General features: G+C 55.6%; 1 protein-coding gene across 1 annotated transcript in view; it reads left to right on the plus strand.

Annotated features, from left to right (window-relative positions):
* Positions 1–833: 833 nt before the first annotated feature.
* Positions 834–14,880, plus strand: part of EPHA8 (EPH receptor A8) — a 35,030-nt gene continuing 20,983 nt past the window's right edge. Inside the window, exons 1-3 of the mRNA XM_033115912.1 lie at positions 834–946; positions 6,205–6,269; positions 12,128–12,791. Of these exons, the coding sequence (XP_032971803.1) occupies positions 853–946; positions 6,205–6,269; positions 12,128–12,791 (823 nt within the window). The 5' untranslated portion in view covers positions 834–852. The remainder of the gene's footprint in view (positions 947–6,204; positions 6,270–12,127; positions 12,792–14,880) is intronic.

Here is a 14,880-nt window from a genome sequence, read left to right on the forward strand (position 1 = left end):
ACCATCATCCAAGAACAGCTGCCGTTACCAGCCACCTGGCTGTGTGCCTGGCAATATGCTGGGCGCTTTACTTGGGTCCTTGAATAAAATTCTCACAACAGCCCTGGGACATAGATACTATTATCCCTGTGTTACAGACATGGAAATTGAGGCTCAGAGAGGTTAAGAAACTTGCCCAAAGCAACACAGCCAGGATTTAACCGCTTATGACCACCCACTCTAAGGGGTGGTCCACCCTTTAACCGCTTATGACCACCCTTCACGCCCCCACCCCACTCCTTCATGCCGTCATGAGAGTGGGGGAGGGGCGAGAGTTTTTCCTAAAAGTGCTTCTAAGTTTGTCTCTGAGCGAGGCACTTTGGGTGGGCGCGTGCGTCTGAGGGTCATGAGTGTAAGAGTGAGGGTGGACTCCCCCGGTGGGTCTGCGTGTCCCGGTGTCGCGGGGTCGTCCTGACTGTGGCTCCAGGCGCGGTGGCTCTGAGTACACGTGCGGACTTAGGGTGCCGGGCGCGCACAGCTCCGGAAGGTGCGGGCGGGTGAGTGCGAGCGTGCGCACGTGCAGCGGCGCTGTCCACGGCCCCGGTGTCCGTGGTGCGGGCGCCGTGTGCCCCCCTCCCCCCGCTTCGGTGCTGATTGGCTCGGCGCCGTGACGGGCCAGCCCCCGCCCGGGGCGGCGGCGGCGACGGCGGCGGGCGCGGGTGCCCGCGTGTGCGCTGTGAGCCGGCGTGTGCGCCGGTGTGTGCGCCCGGCCTCCGGGTGTACGGGAGAGCCAGGGAGCGCGCCGACGCGCGGCCGCCGCCGCCGAGCCCGAGGGTGCGCGGCGCCCCCGCCCGCCCGCCCGGCCGGCCGGCCATGGCCCCCGTCCGGGGCCACCTGCCCCTCGCGTTCTGGGTTGTCGCGGCCGCAGCGGCGGCAGCCACCTGCGTGTCCGCGGCGCGCGGCGAAGGTGAGCGGCGGCGGGGCGGGGGCGGTGGCAGCGGCCGGGGGGCCGGGGGCGCGATGTGCGCTGCCCGAGGCTCAACTTCCTTCCCCTCGACCCTGAGTGCCAAAGGGGTTGGGATCCTTGGGCCTGGGGGGACAGGGATGGCACCGCGGGAGAGACTCGGGGTCAAGGGACTGAGCAATGGAGATGGGGACAGGACTGGAAGGCAGAGACCCGAGGGCTTGAGGAAGAGGGACAGAGGCACGGGGATTGGGGAACGGGGACAGGGCTGAGGGATTTGGAACTGGGGACAGAGAACTGAAGATCATACCCTGGGGTTGAGGGGACAGGATAAGGGACAGAAGACAAGAGAAGAGGTATAGAGGAGAGAGGAGACAGAGGGCAGGGGATAGGGTGGGGACGGAGAACAGAGTGACAGAGGGACCCAAGGATACAGGATGACATTCAGAGAGCTGAAGGAAAGAGGGGCAGGGATGGCGGCCAGAGATGGGGACCAAGAACTGAGAAATGAGAATCAGAGAGAACAGGACAGGGTTTGGGGGAAGACAGGACTGGGGGGTAGGGAGTGAGTCTTGGAAGTGGCTGGGGGTGTGGGGGAGAAGGAAGGACAGCAGTCAGGGAGTGACAACTGGTGGGGAGCCAGCTTTGGTGGGCAGGAAGGGGCAGCCTTGGGAGAAAGGGCCAGTCAGGAGAGGGCTGAGGGACTGGCAGAGGAACTGAGGCAAGCAAGGCCTAAAGAGCAGGGTCTTGTCCAGGGCCAAGATCCGGGGGAAGGAGGCAGGAGCAAGGGTTGTGAACTGAACAGTCAGGACGGAAAGAGTCTGGGAGGTGACCACCTGGTGGTGGGAGGGGGCTCTCATCAGACTCTCCAACACCCAGGGTCTCAGACCTACACACAGGACGCTGTCCTGCGTTCTGCTCCCTGCCCCAGCCCCGACCCTGGACTTTCTTGCTGCCCAGAGGAAGCCGACCTGGTGCTCTGTGCAGGGTCCCCTGCTGACGTCCTGGGTCCAGAGCTGGTCTCACCCTGGAAGAATGAACTTCCAGATAGGAGGGAGCTCCAGAGCTGGTGTTCCTCATCCACGCTCAGATATACCAGAGATCCACTCCACACACATGAACAGCTCATAGAGATACAGCTGAAGCTCACAGGCACACATGGACACTCATTGGGATTCACACACGTAGACCCAGGCCTATAGAGACTCACATGCACACACAGCCCCCCTTCCGCCCGCTGTCAGATGCACAGATATGCAGATAGTACACGTGTACACACACATACGTGTGCAGACGCATGCACTTGAAAATATGCACATCCTTGGGCAGACACCGCATATAAGGAGACCTCAAACCTGCATTCATGCCCACAGAAGTGGGTGTGCACAGAATAAACGCACATAGACATAGATAAACTCATAGTCTCCAATGAATCAAGGGCCTCACAGGGAGCAGGGACCATAGCAGGGAACCAGAGAGGTGAGATGGCACGCGTGTGGGTAATGAGGAAGTGCAGGTTCCTGGACACCAGAAGGGGGAAGAGGGAGAGTATGGGAAAGGGCACGAGAGGCCTGGGGGCTCCCGGAGCTGCTGCCTGAGAAGACAGATTTCTCAGGGTTGGAAGGAAGAGGCAGCTTCTTCCCCCAGCAGGCGTCTGAGGGCACCCACATCAAGGCTGTGGCCTTCCGGCAGAGCACCATCAATTCCTTGATGCAACTCTGTTCTCGGAGAGGAGCCAGCACCCTCCAGAATCACAAGCTGGCAAACACCAGAGCCCCCTGGGGAGGGGACTTTGGGGAGGACAGACCATTGGTCTGGGAAAGAGAACTTATCAGGATGGGCAACAGTTGGGGAAGAGGCAAGATCCACAGAGAGACAGGCGGGGAAGTCAGTGCAGGATGGAGGGAGGCACTGTCCCAGGGCCCGTCTGCACCGATCCGGTCAATGCAGCAGGGTACCTATAGCCCGGCATGGGTGACCCACGCAGGTGGGACAGCCATTGGTGGAGACCTAGGGCATGGGTTCCATGTGGGACAACTAGGAGTCCCTTCCAGCATTGACCCTGGTCTGGCGCAAAGCCAGGACCAGCCAGGGAAGACTTTTGGAACTTGAGGAGGGGCCTCTATTTATAGCTGGGGTCCTGCAAAGACGACAGTGCCCCAGGCTGGCCAGGTGCCCCTAGACCAGGTCCCTCCCAGGGGGAGGGCCCTCCAACTGCAGAGATTGCCCACCCCACCTCCCTCTCCCCACTGCAGCAGCCCCACGAGACTCGCAGCCTTTATCACTCTTTGGGGTGATCTCAGGGGCATTCACGTCCCGGCTGACATCCCCTGGCCACCCTGAATTCTCCAGCCTCACCATCATGCGCTGTGTCCTCAGGGAATGTAAATCAATTTAAGTATTAGTCTCAGCGAAATGGAATGGGGGCAGGTGATGATGCTGGAGAAAAAAAGAAATTGCACAGTGCCTTCCACAGTCGAACAGGAGAGGCTTAGGAATTATCTGTGCTGCTCAGAGCAAGAGAGGGACCCTTTTGATGCCCTAGAACAGCTGGGAGAGGTAGGCCAGAAGGGATGCCTATGGACAGCTCGCAGATGAGGAAACTGAGGCACAGAGGGTTCAAGTGATTTGCTTCATTGAAAGCCCTGAGAGACCATCTAGTCCAACCCTTACATTTGCAAGTGGGGAGACAGGCCCATAGAGGGGAATTGACGTCACAGATGTGACACAGACCCACAGTCCGGCAGTGCAAGAGGCAGGAGAGAGCCCAGCCCTGGTGACCAGAAGGTTCTGAATCTGCACAGGGACTCAGGCCCAGGCAGGACAAGCCTAATGCTGGAATTCTCTCCAGCCCTCATCAAACCTCCTGTAGGCCTGGAGTTTCCCCATGAGAGAGACACTGTCATTCCCACCCCCTCCCCCAACACACACACACACAGGAAAGGACATGAGGTAAGGAACGGGAGGGGGGGGATAGAGTGAGAGGAGAGGAAAGGAGGGACAGAGAGGGGTCTGGAAGGAATTGGAACAAGCAGCCCTGGAATCCTATAGTTCTTCCTGAATCCGATAAAATTGACTTTTGACTTATCTCTGGTTTATCTGAGCCCCCTGGCTCGCTGATCAAAAATTCACTGCAAATGTGGGGGAGCTTCCCAGGGGAGGGAAGGGCCTGGAAAGGGGGGGTCTGCAGGCGGCTGCCCCTAGAGTCAGGGTGATTCAGGGGGAGGAGTCCAAGTGGGATGTTCACCCAGATGCCCCTGGCAGAGGGGTGGGTCTGAGCTGCATGGAGAATGGGCCCTTCTGCTCTGAGACCCTGTCTGGGATGTGGGTTGGTGTGGGGGAGCCCACAGGTCCCCTTCCCCACCCTGTCCCCAAACGGGTCTGGGGGAAACCGCAGTGTGGCCCCCTCCCCCTCCCACCAGGCAGCAGGAGAGAGCTGCCTGACCCAGTTTTCTCTCCATTGCCTGAGAGGGAGGGAGGGAGGCGGGAAGGCTTCTCTGCCTGGCATGGGGCGGGCTCTGGGAGAGGAGATCCCTTTGCGGACACTGGCTCCATCCCCTGATCCTCCCTGGCCTCTGGGGACCCAGAGAGGAGCACAGAGCCCCCTCCCTGGTTCTGCAAACCCTCTCTCTAGCTGGCCTCCTCCTCCCTGACAATGGGGTGGGGACGGTGAGAGGAAGAGGAAATCAGCAAATAAGAGCATCCTCATTCCAACATTTCCTGAGGACACTTGTCTCCATCTTTGAGGGGCAGGCACAGAGCAATGCAAATCTCAGGCAGAAGGATGCCAGCCTTCCTTCTGGAAAGTTCCAGAAGGGCCCAAGCTTTAAACCTCTGTGACCTGCCCAAGCCTGCGGGTTAGTTGGAAGCCTGTGATTGCTGGCTGGGGGAGGGAGGTACATGGAAGAGAGAGTGAAATGGGAAGCTGTGGGACTATAGAGCCAAAAGCTCTCACACAACTCTCATTAGATACAGCAAAGGAAGCAGGGGACCAGAGAGGTGAAGGGACTTACCCAAGGACACACAGCAGTTAGAGACAAAGCAGGGACTGAACCTTGGATTTCTTAACAGTTTAGGGTACCTATATCACTGTAAAGTGAGTGGGTGGGTCTGAGGTACAAGGAGAGAGGCAGGAGGGGCAGGACTTAGGGAAAGGGAACTAGCCTTGGTAAGGCATTGACTCCAGGCTTTACCCTCACCCACCCTTAGATATTATTATCCCCGTTTTACAGGTGAGGAAATTGAGGTTCAGAAAAGTGAAGGTCATTTCTCTGCTAAGGAGCTGTATTGAGATATGAGCCCAGAGATGTCTGACTCCAATGGCAGGCTCTGTTTTCTACTGTGAGGGTCTGGCTTAGAATAGTCTTGCTTTCTAAGTCTCCTTCCCCACCATAGGCCCAGGCTGCCAGGGCTGGTGGCATTGTTTATTGTTGCCACAGCAGGTGCTCTGAATGCCCTCCCTGCCGGGTACAACTGTGGGACTCCGGGGGCATTCCTGAACTTCCCCAAGGCTCAGTGTTTTCATCCATAAAGTGGAGATAAGAATGAACACCTTTCGCGTTTGTTGTGCAGGTCACAGATGGGGCATCTCAAACTCTTCCTGTGGAACTCAGCACATAGTAGGTGCTCACCAAGAGGCAGCTCTTTCTCTTCTAAATCCCTCCATGCCAAATGTGCACAGAGGCCCTACTAGGTGCCAGGCATCTCCTGGGGAGGTGCATTGGTGATGGTAAAGGTGCCAGTCCTCTGCGGGGAGGTCTGACCTCCCAGTGTGAATGCCATCATGTCCCATGAGTAGGACAAGGGTCAGGTCATCTTCACAATCCCCTGTGAGACAGGAACCACTGTCACCCCCATTATTCTAGAGAGAAGGAAAGTGAGGTCAGAAGCGGATGGGACTTGCTCAGGGACACACAGCTCCTAAGTGGCAGAGCTGGGTTGTGATGCAGGCCTCCCAGACGACTGAGTGCATCTCTCTATCCCACTGCACCCGCACTCGGAGCAGCCGGGCACTCGGAGCAGCTTGTGTTCTGGGAGTTGAGGAGATGGTGTTTTGGCCAAGATGGTGGAGGATGTCTTCAGGGAAAACAGAGAAGTTGAACTGAGCTTTGATGGACAAGGGAAGTGAGAAAGGACACAAAGATCTGGAGCTCACCTGTTGGGGGCCGAGAGCTGACCAGTGTGGCTGGGTCAGGCTGCTCTTGAGCAACTAGGGAAGGCGGTCCCAGGCGTCTGATGTGCTCTTATCTCTTGTTTTGCAGTGAACTTGCTGGACACGTCAGCCATCCACGGGGACTGGGGCTGGCTCACGTATCCAGCTCACGGGGTAAGTGATGGGCAGTGGGGCCAGCGTCAGCCCTTTGTGAGCAGAGAGAGGTTGCAACTCACCGAGGAAGCAGAGGCCCAGAGAGGTGAAGGGACTTACCCAAGGACACACAGCAGTTAGAGATGCCACTGCTGATTTCTTAATAGTTGAGTGCTAACAGAGCCTTGGAATTACAGAACCAGCCCTGGAGCTGGGCTCCCAATTCTTCATGTCTGAGGCCCTAGATGTGGGACCCTCATGTCTGTGTCCTGGGCCTACGCATTCAGGATCTGCCATGGCGAGACCTAGGATAGCCTAAGACACATCAGTGTCAAGGAACAGGGCCAGGAAGGGCCACATCCAGCCTTTCACCACTTCAGGATTGGTCCCCTCCCTTACAACTGCCCTACCCTCACCAGGGGATGCCCGGAGCCGCAAAGCCCCCACTTGGTTCCCTTTTCCATCAGAACCACCTGGGTGGCGTTGCCAACGCCCACTGTGGCCAAGCCCCCAGGCCCATCTGGCCTCCGTGGTGATCCTGGGCTCAGCCCATCAGGTCCCTGTGGGTCATGTGCTCATGGGTGACAACCCCCACCCTCCTGGGGAGTGGGCGTGGCAGCTCCTGGTCCCTCCACTTCTCTTACCCAAATCACTTCTCTTACCCAAATCACGCAAGCCCGTGAGCCTAGTGGGATCCTGGCTCTGCCATCGACAAGCTGGGTGGCCCTGGGTCACCGCTTCACCTCCCTGAGTCTCAGTTTCCCGGTCTAGAAAGGGATGAACATATGACGACCTGGTGGGGTTTGCTGCGAGGGGAAGGGGAAATGACGCAGCCTTGGCACTGTGCCTGGCACACAGTCACCCTCACTAAGTGTATTATTGTCATTATTGTGGTTATTAGTGTGCGTTGTGGCTATATCTCACGTAAATTTCCTCCCACAAATGTGCTCAGAAACACACACATTCCCGCCGTCGACACGAGCACGTCATGTGCACACGACTTCTTCCATGAATCCTGCAGCTTCCGTGGCTCTGGGGACAGAGGGATAATATTAATAATGAAAATGACACTAAGTTCGTATTTGTGAAGGGAGTGTTTCTGTGCTTTGCGGGAGGGTTTTCATCCAGGCTGTTTGTGCCTGTGGCTGAGGTCAGGACAGAGCCTTGCTCTTCTCTCCAGGTAGCCTTGTCCCCAGCTAGCAGGAAGCTGAGTCCAATGTCATCAGCCCCTCGCACCAGGCTTCAGGGAACTGGAGGGGCAAGCCCTGGGGGCCTGAGAACCAGAAGGGAAGCCCTCCCCTGCCTGAGGACATCTCGGGGTGTCCCTTTACCTCTCTGGGCCTCTCCCTGTGTGTACCCCAGATGGCTACCTTGCAGGGGACGAGTATGAGTGAGAAAGCCTGCTCTGCCAGTGGGAGGGGGCTGATCCATGAGGAGGCGACTGGCAGGGTCAGCATTTCCCCTGAGACCCAGCAGCTAGGAAGGAGTGGGCCTGGCCCCACATTGGCCCTAGGTGTCTTTGTCCCTTTGTCCCACTCAGATCTTAGTACTTGGTTTCTGGGGTAACGAGGAGTGATAAGGATTGTAAGCCGGCCAGGGACATGACCAAACTTGTGTTTTGGACGATCGTCCTGGTAATCGAAGGTTCTTTTGTTTGCAGCACTCTGTAAAGCATGGCTCAGAGTTATCTCATTTCATTTGGGGGTTAGAACAAATAAAAACTTATTCTCATAGCTCTTAACAATTCATTTAATCCCCACTAGCAATCCTGCAAGTAGGTACAGCCGCCCCATTTCACAGGTGAGGAAGCTGAGGCCCAGCAGTAGGAGATAATGTGCCCACCCCAGGCAGGCTCCACGTGCTGGACTGAAACTCAGATCTCTGAGCCCAGAGCCCGCGTTGAGTCCCTTCTGCCCTCTTTGGTCTCTGTCCTCATTGTGACAGGGTGGGAGATAACCCTGCATTGTCCACTGAGCCAGGGACCACCTCCGTCTGTATGAGGCCTGGAGATCAGGCTTATCTAGAGACGGAAGAAGGCTGGGTGAGACCCCGGGTTCCCGGACTCTAGACCTTGAACCTGTGCCAGGCTAGCAGCTGAAACATGCAGCTGCTCTTATGCAAGGGTTCTGGGGAGCGGCCTGGGACTCTTTGGTTAAATAAGCTTTCCAGGGGATTCTCTCCCAGGGTGGGGAGCCTTGGGAGATAGTACTTGAGGGTCTGTCCACCTCTCTGGTCCTTGTACCCTGTATCCAAGGGTCATCCAGGGCTGTTTCCAGCATCAGCAAAGTTATCAGATTGTCAGGCAGGCTAAGAGCCTAAAGGCTAAGGTGCTGGGTCTGGATGCACCAGTGCTCTGCCATCTCTAATCTTGACTCAGGCAAGTGCCTTACCTTGCCTCGACCTCCTCGTTTATAACATGGGGACGGTCACAACCTGCTCCGTGCAGTTGTCCCCTATGAGATGATGGATGAAAAGGACAGTTTACCAGTGAGAAACTGGAAGTTCTGAGAGGTTAAGCATCTCTGCTAAGGTCCGGGGAAGTCTGGCCTCAGACCCCATGCTTTTAACCAGGCTGTGCCTGTCTCTTTGCATCCCTCCCTCCGCACACTGGTATATGCGCCACCTCTGGTGAATTAACAGCTGCCTTACATGAGAGGACACATTCCTTTCTATTGTCTCATTTGACCCTCACCACCCGCTGGTGTAGATGGAACATCAGGCTTTATCTACATGGGTTTACGTGTGAGAAGCCCAAGGCTCAAAGACGGGATGGGATACACCCAGGGCTGCACAGCTGGTTCACTGCATTCTGCTCCAGGAAGAAGACAGTTCCAGAGCAATGGTGGGGGTTGAGGGAAGAGTGTGCCAGGGGCTCGAGAGGCAGCTGGGGTGGGAGGGGTACCCGGCACGAGGTGGGTTACCCCAGGTAGAGAACAGGGCTGATTCTACCTTTGCACCAGCCTCCGGGAATTTGTGCCACTGTGGGCGTCCGCAGTAGCCCTGGGGCTGGCAGGGCTGGGTCAGGCCGTTGGCACTGGTGGGGCAGCTGGAGCAGACTCAGATAGAGCTGATTAATTTATCTCAGTGCCTGGCAGGAAACAGACCGGCAGCAGCCGGCTGGCTCTTTGGTGCTCCATTAATTGCGACAATGCCTTTAACCCCAGATGTGACACAGCACTGCCCAGAGGCCCCAGCTGCAGTGTGGGGGTGCAGGGCGGGGGTCCTCTTGGGGTGGGGTTGCAGGAGGCATGATCTCTTTCAGGTGAAGCGGGCACACCCTGCACGTCTTCCCTGGTGGTCCCAGAGGCAGGCACAGATGGGCTGGGAAGATGCTGCCAGCTCAGCATCATGTCAGTCCCGTTCCTCAGGTGCCTTCCTGTGCCAGACCCAAGCTAAGCACTTTGCAGACTCCTTCTTCCTTTATACTCGGAAGCCTTGCTGGAGTCGGCCTGTCTGAGTCCCATTTTACAGATGAGGGTGCTGAGGGTCTAGCTGACCAAGATGAGATGAGACAGGGGCTTTTGTCAGGCAGGAAACTTGAGATGCTTATGGGTCCCCACTCTAGCACTTGTGGAACAGCTCAGAACTCCATGGATTCTCAGAGCATCACAAGGAGTGGTCTTTACCGTCCTCCCACCCCTGCTTAAGTAATAGGATCTGGTTCAAGGACAATTGCACCTAGAGGCCCAAGAGAGAAGACCAAGCAAGGCGCTGCATCTCTGGTGGAGCCGGGACAGGGACCCAGAGCCTGTCCCCTCCATCTTCCCTCAGCCCCCAGCCCTTCCTCAGGGCCCTCAGGAGTCCACTGAATTCAGCCCAACAATGACTGCTCCTGGCCAACAAGCCTTCTGCAGCTGAGGAAGCTAGGGCCCAGAGAGGAGCTGCGATTCGCCCAAGGTCTCACAGCAGCGCCAGCTCATTTCTTCTAGCTCATTTCTCAACACTGCATCTTCAACATGACTCTTCTGTGTCCAAACTGGACTGTTTGGTGCTTGCTGAACATGGCTTACAGTTGCCTGTCTCTTGGGGCCCTTTCCTCCCAGCCCTGCCAGAGGTTCCTTCCTGCTTCAATTTCACAGGAAGTTTTGCCTGCGCCCTGGATGCCCGCTCCCTTTGGCATGGCACCCTGCACCACCTTGTCTGTGAGCTGGACTGTGAAGAATTTGAGGGCGGGACATATTTATGGTGTATTTCTGTCTTTAAGTTGTGGTACAATACACATAACATAAAATTTACCATCTTAACTATTAAAATTTTTCAGTGTGCAGTTTAGTGGTATTAAGTACGTTCACATTGTTGTGTGACCACCATCACCACCATCCGTCTCCAGAAACGTTTCCATTTTCCCAGATTGAAACTTCTATACCCATTAAAATGTAATTCCCCATTTTCCTCTCCCCCCAACCCCTGGCAACCACCGTTCTACTTTCTGTCTCAGTGAATTTGACTGCTCTAAGGACCTCATATGAGTGCAATCATGCCGTCTTTGTCCTTTTGTATCTGGTTTATTTCACTTTGTGTAATGTCCTCAGGGTTCATCCATGTTGTAGCATGTGTTGGTATTTCATTCTTTTTTAAGGCTGAATATTATGCTGTTGTGTGGATAGAGCACATTTTGTTTATCCATTCATCTGTTGATGGACACTTGTGTTTCCACCTTTTGGCTGCTATGCGTGTGGGTGTGCAGATATCTCTGAGTCCCTGCTTTCATTTCTTTTTTTTGAGTGTACACCCATAAGTGGAATTGCTGAACCATATGGTAATTCTATGTTTAATTTTGGAGGAGCTGCCATACTGTTTTCCACAGTGGCTGCACCATTTTACATCCCCACCAGCGGCGTGTGAAGGTCCCAGTTTCTCCACATCCTCACCAACACTTGTTTTTTTCTGTTGTTTTGATAAGAGCTAATGGTGTAAAGTGGTATCTGATTGTGCTTTTGATTTCCCTGATGATTAGTGAGGTTGATCATTTCCATGTGCTATTTAGCCATCTGTATATCTTCGGAGAAATGTCTATTCAGCCCTTTGCCCGTTTTTAAATAAGGTTGTTTGTATTTTGGTTGTTGAGTTGTAGGAGTTCTTTACATATTCTGGATATCAATCTCTTATCAGATACGTGATTAGCACATGTTTTCTTCCATTCCATCTGTTGTCATTTCCTCTGTTGATAGTATCTGGTGTATTTCTGAATCTGATACCTGGCCAGCACCTGGCACAGAAGCAAATCACATTCAACTTTCCCACATCGTGGTACTCTCTTGAATGGGACTCCAGCCCTAGGTGGAGGCCAGAGGGACCATCATGCACAGTAGGGCAGAAAGAATCCGTCTATCAACCACTGAACTAGCACCGATTCAGGGGGTGCTGCTGAAGGATGTGAGGTGGGGTGCAACAGGGTCACGTTTGTGCATTAGATTCCTCTGACTGCTGATAATGGAAACTGGACCAGTAGGCTCGCTGACTTCCCCAGTACGTCCCCCGACTCGGGGAATGACAGGAGAAGCCACATATAATAGAAACAAGGTCAGAGCTTTGTAGCTTTGGCACAAGTTCCCGTCCTGGCTCCATCACTTACTAGTTATGTGACCTCAGGCTTGTGGTTCAGATGTCTGAGCCTCTATTTGCTCATCCATAAACAGGCAAACAAATAACCCTTCCCCAGAAGGATGTGGCACTCTGTGAGAGCACATCTGTCGGGTGCCTGGCATCTGGCAGCTGTGATAATCCACTAGACGGTCAGTTCCTCCAGGCTGGAGAATGTTCCATCTTCTACCCCAGGATGCCCCCAGAACAGTGCATGTTGCATGTGGTCAGGGTAACTGGCAAAGAGGGCGTGGAGCTGCCTCTCATTTCAGCTGCCTGTGCTCTCTCTGCCGCAGTGGGACTCCATCAACGAAGTGGACGAGTCCTTCCGGCCCATCCACACGTACCAGGTGTGCAACGTCATGAGCCCCAACCAGAACAACTGGCTGCGCACCAGCTGGGTGCCCCGCGACGGCGCCCGGCGCGTCTACGCCGAGATCAAGTTCACCCTGCGTGACTGTAACAGCATGCCTGGCGTGCTGGGCACCTGTAAGGAGACCTTCAACCTCTACTACCTGGAGTCGGACCGCGACCTGGGTGCCAGCACACAGGAAAGCCAGTTCCTCAAAATTGACACCATTGCGGCCGATGAGAGCTTCACGGGCGCTGACCTGGGCGTGCGACGCCTGAAGCTCAACACGGAAGTGCGTGGTGTGGGCCCCCTCAGCAAGCGCGGCTTCTATCTGGCCTTCCAGGACATTGGGGCCTGCCTCGCCATCCTGTCCCTCCGCATCTACTACAAGAAGTGCCCCACCATGGTGCGCAACCTGGCCGCCTTCTCGGAGGCGGTGACGGGGGCCGACTCATCGTCGCTGGTGGAGGTGCGCGGCCAGTGTGTGCGGCACTCAGAGGAGCGGGACACGCCCAAGATGTACTGCAGTGCCGAGGGCGAGTGGCTGGTGCCCATTGGCAAGTGTGTGTGCAGCGCTGGCTATGAGGAGCGGCGGGATGCCTGTGTGGGTGAGCGCACCACGCGGGGGCGGGCTGGCAGGAGGGCAGGTCTGGGCAGAGCTGCCAGGCTGTGTGTGGGGCGGTGTCATCGTCGCAGGTGTCTGGGGGGTGGTGCACACAGCACCTGGGAACCTCCACTGTTCCAGTGTCAGCAAATACTCCAGGCCACCTGTGTGTGTGTGTTGGGGTGCCAGGAAGGAAACACACTACAGCCAGGTGGTACGCCCTGGGGGCATTGTGGAGAGGTACACTTACGGGCAGCTGTGCGAGTGAGTGTACTACTGGATACATACCAGTAGTGTGTTAGGGAACAACACTGTGAGCTAACTTAGGTCGGCATCGTTCTAAGCACTTCTCACATGTTAACTCATTCAATCCCCACAACTACCCTATGGAATAGAAACTGCTACTCTTCTGGTTTTATAGACCAGGAGACTGAGGCACAGAGAGGCAGAGCAACTTGCCCAAGGTCACACAGCTAGGAAGTGGCAGAGCTATGATGTGAACCCGGAAGTCTGGCTACAGAGTCCACGCTCTAAACCACTAAGCCTCTAACCTATGCATGGAGGGAAGTGGCACCAGGCCATGGGTGAGTGAACGCAGTACGGGGCCATCATGAAGGTGTGCAGGCAGGATCTGAAGCAGGCTGTGTTTGTTCAGGGGAACTTATGTAGGGACCTGTGGGAGAGGACAGCCGAAGCACCTGTTCCCATGGGTGTAATTCTAGGGTTCCCAGGTCAGAGGCCGGGAGCAGGGCCCAGACCTCAGGCTGTGTGCATGTGTGTGTGATCAGCAGACCGCCATGTGGGGCAGCGCGGCTGAGCACTGGGAGAGCTGGCGTGGACAGACAGCTGGTGCCCCAGCTGTTCCTGGTCTCAGCCTGGTTGCCCTCTGCCCTTCCTTGGCCTCCCTGGGGGCTGGATACATGGCAGCGCAGCCACTCAGCACAGTGAAGCCTGCTGTTAGGGCTGCTGGTTCTCCCGGGGGAGGAGGATGTTCCAATGCAGGGATGAGAGAGACGAGGGCCTGTCCGCTGACAGCCTTAGTGAAAACTGGGGCGGGGGCCTGTCAAGCACTCAGAATAGCCTTCTAGCCCTTTGCTGCTACCCCAGAGGCCTCAAAGCCCCAGGTAGTGGGCACATCAGGCCCCCTCAGCACCATTCCTCTGCCCCGAGCAGGCAGGAAAGGACCCTTGGTGCTTACAGGACGGAGCAGGGCACAGGCTGACAATTTCAGGTGATGCACAAGCTCATTCTCTGGGACAGGACCTTCCATCCAGCTTCTAGGCCCTTTCTGGCCCCTCTCTGAGGCTCCCTGGTTTCCTTCAGAAATCTGTCTTCACATTCCTAACTTCTATGAGTCTTTACCTCTCCTGAACCCGAAACCCCAAAGCACCTTCATTTACCTGTTTCTGGATTTGTCCTACCCTCTGTGGCCTAGTGTGCCAGGCTCCCCTGGTCTCCAGCCTCTCCTGGTTCTTATCACAGACATCCCTGTACTTCTCAGCTCCCTGCTGGGCAATAAAAATAACAGACATCCCTATTGCCTTTACGGCTTGCAAAGGGATTCCTCACATATCGGTTCATTTGCTCATTGGAGCAAGGCAGGTATTATAATTCCATTTTACAGATGGGGAAACTGAGGCTCGGGAGGTAGTGTTGCCTGCTGAGCTCTCTTAGCTGGTGAGAGGTGGAGCCGGGACCTGAGTCAGTTCTGTTTTGCTCTGAGCCAGACATAGGCTTTTAACCTATCCTTGGCCCACCCCTACTGCATTCCCTGGCCGAGCTGGCTCCTAACATCTCCTCATTCTGATGGGGATAATCAAGTGCCTTAGCGACGACTTTTCAAGTGTTTTCCATGTGCCAGGCACTTTAATAAGTGCTTCTTACGCGTCATGTTAGTTACTTGTTCTGTGTCCCAGGCACTGGGGATATAAGCCCAGGGAGTTCACATAGTTTCTCATCCTTACAATAGTCCTCTAAGCTCGGCATCATATCCCCATCTTACAGATGCAAGAAACTGAGCCCCCTCAACCGAAGTCACAGAGTAGAGATCTGACCCCAGGTTGTCTCACTCCAGAGCCCTGAACTGCTTCCTC

The sequence above is a fragment of the Rhinolophus ferrumequinum genome, chromosome 9 (genome assembly GCF_004115265.2).
Source record: "Rhinolophus ferrumequinum isolate MPI-CBG mRhiFer1 chromosome 9, mRhiFer1_v1.p, whole genome shotgun sequence".
Lineage (NCBI taxonomy): Eukaryota > Metazoa > Chordata > Mammalia > Chiroptera > Rhinolophidae > Rhinolophus > Rhinolophus ferrumequinum.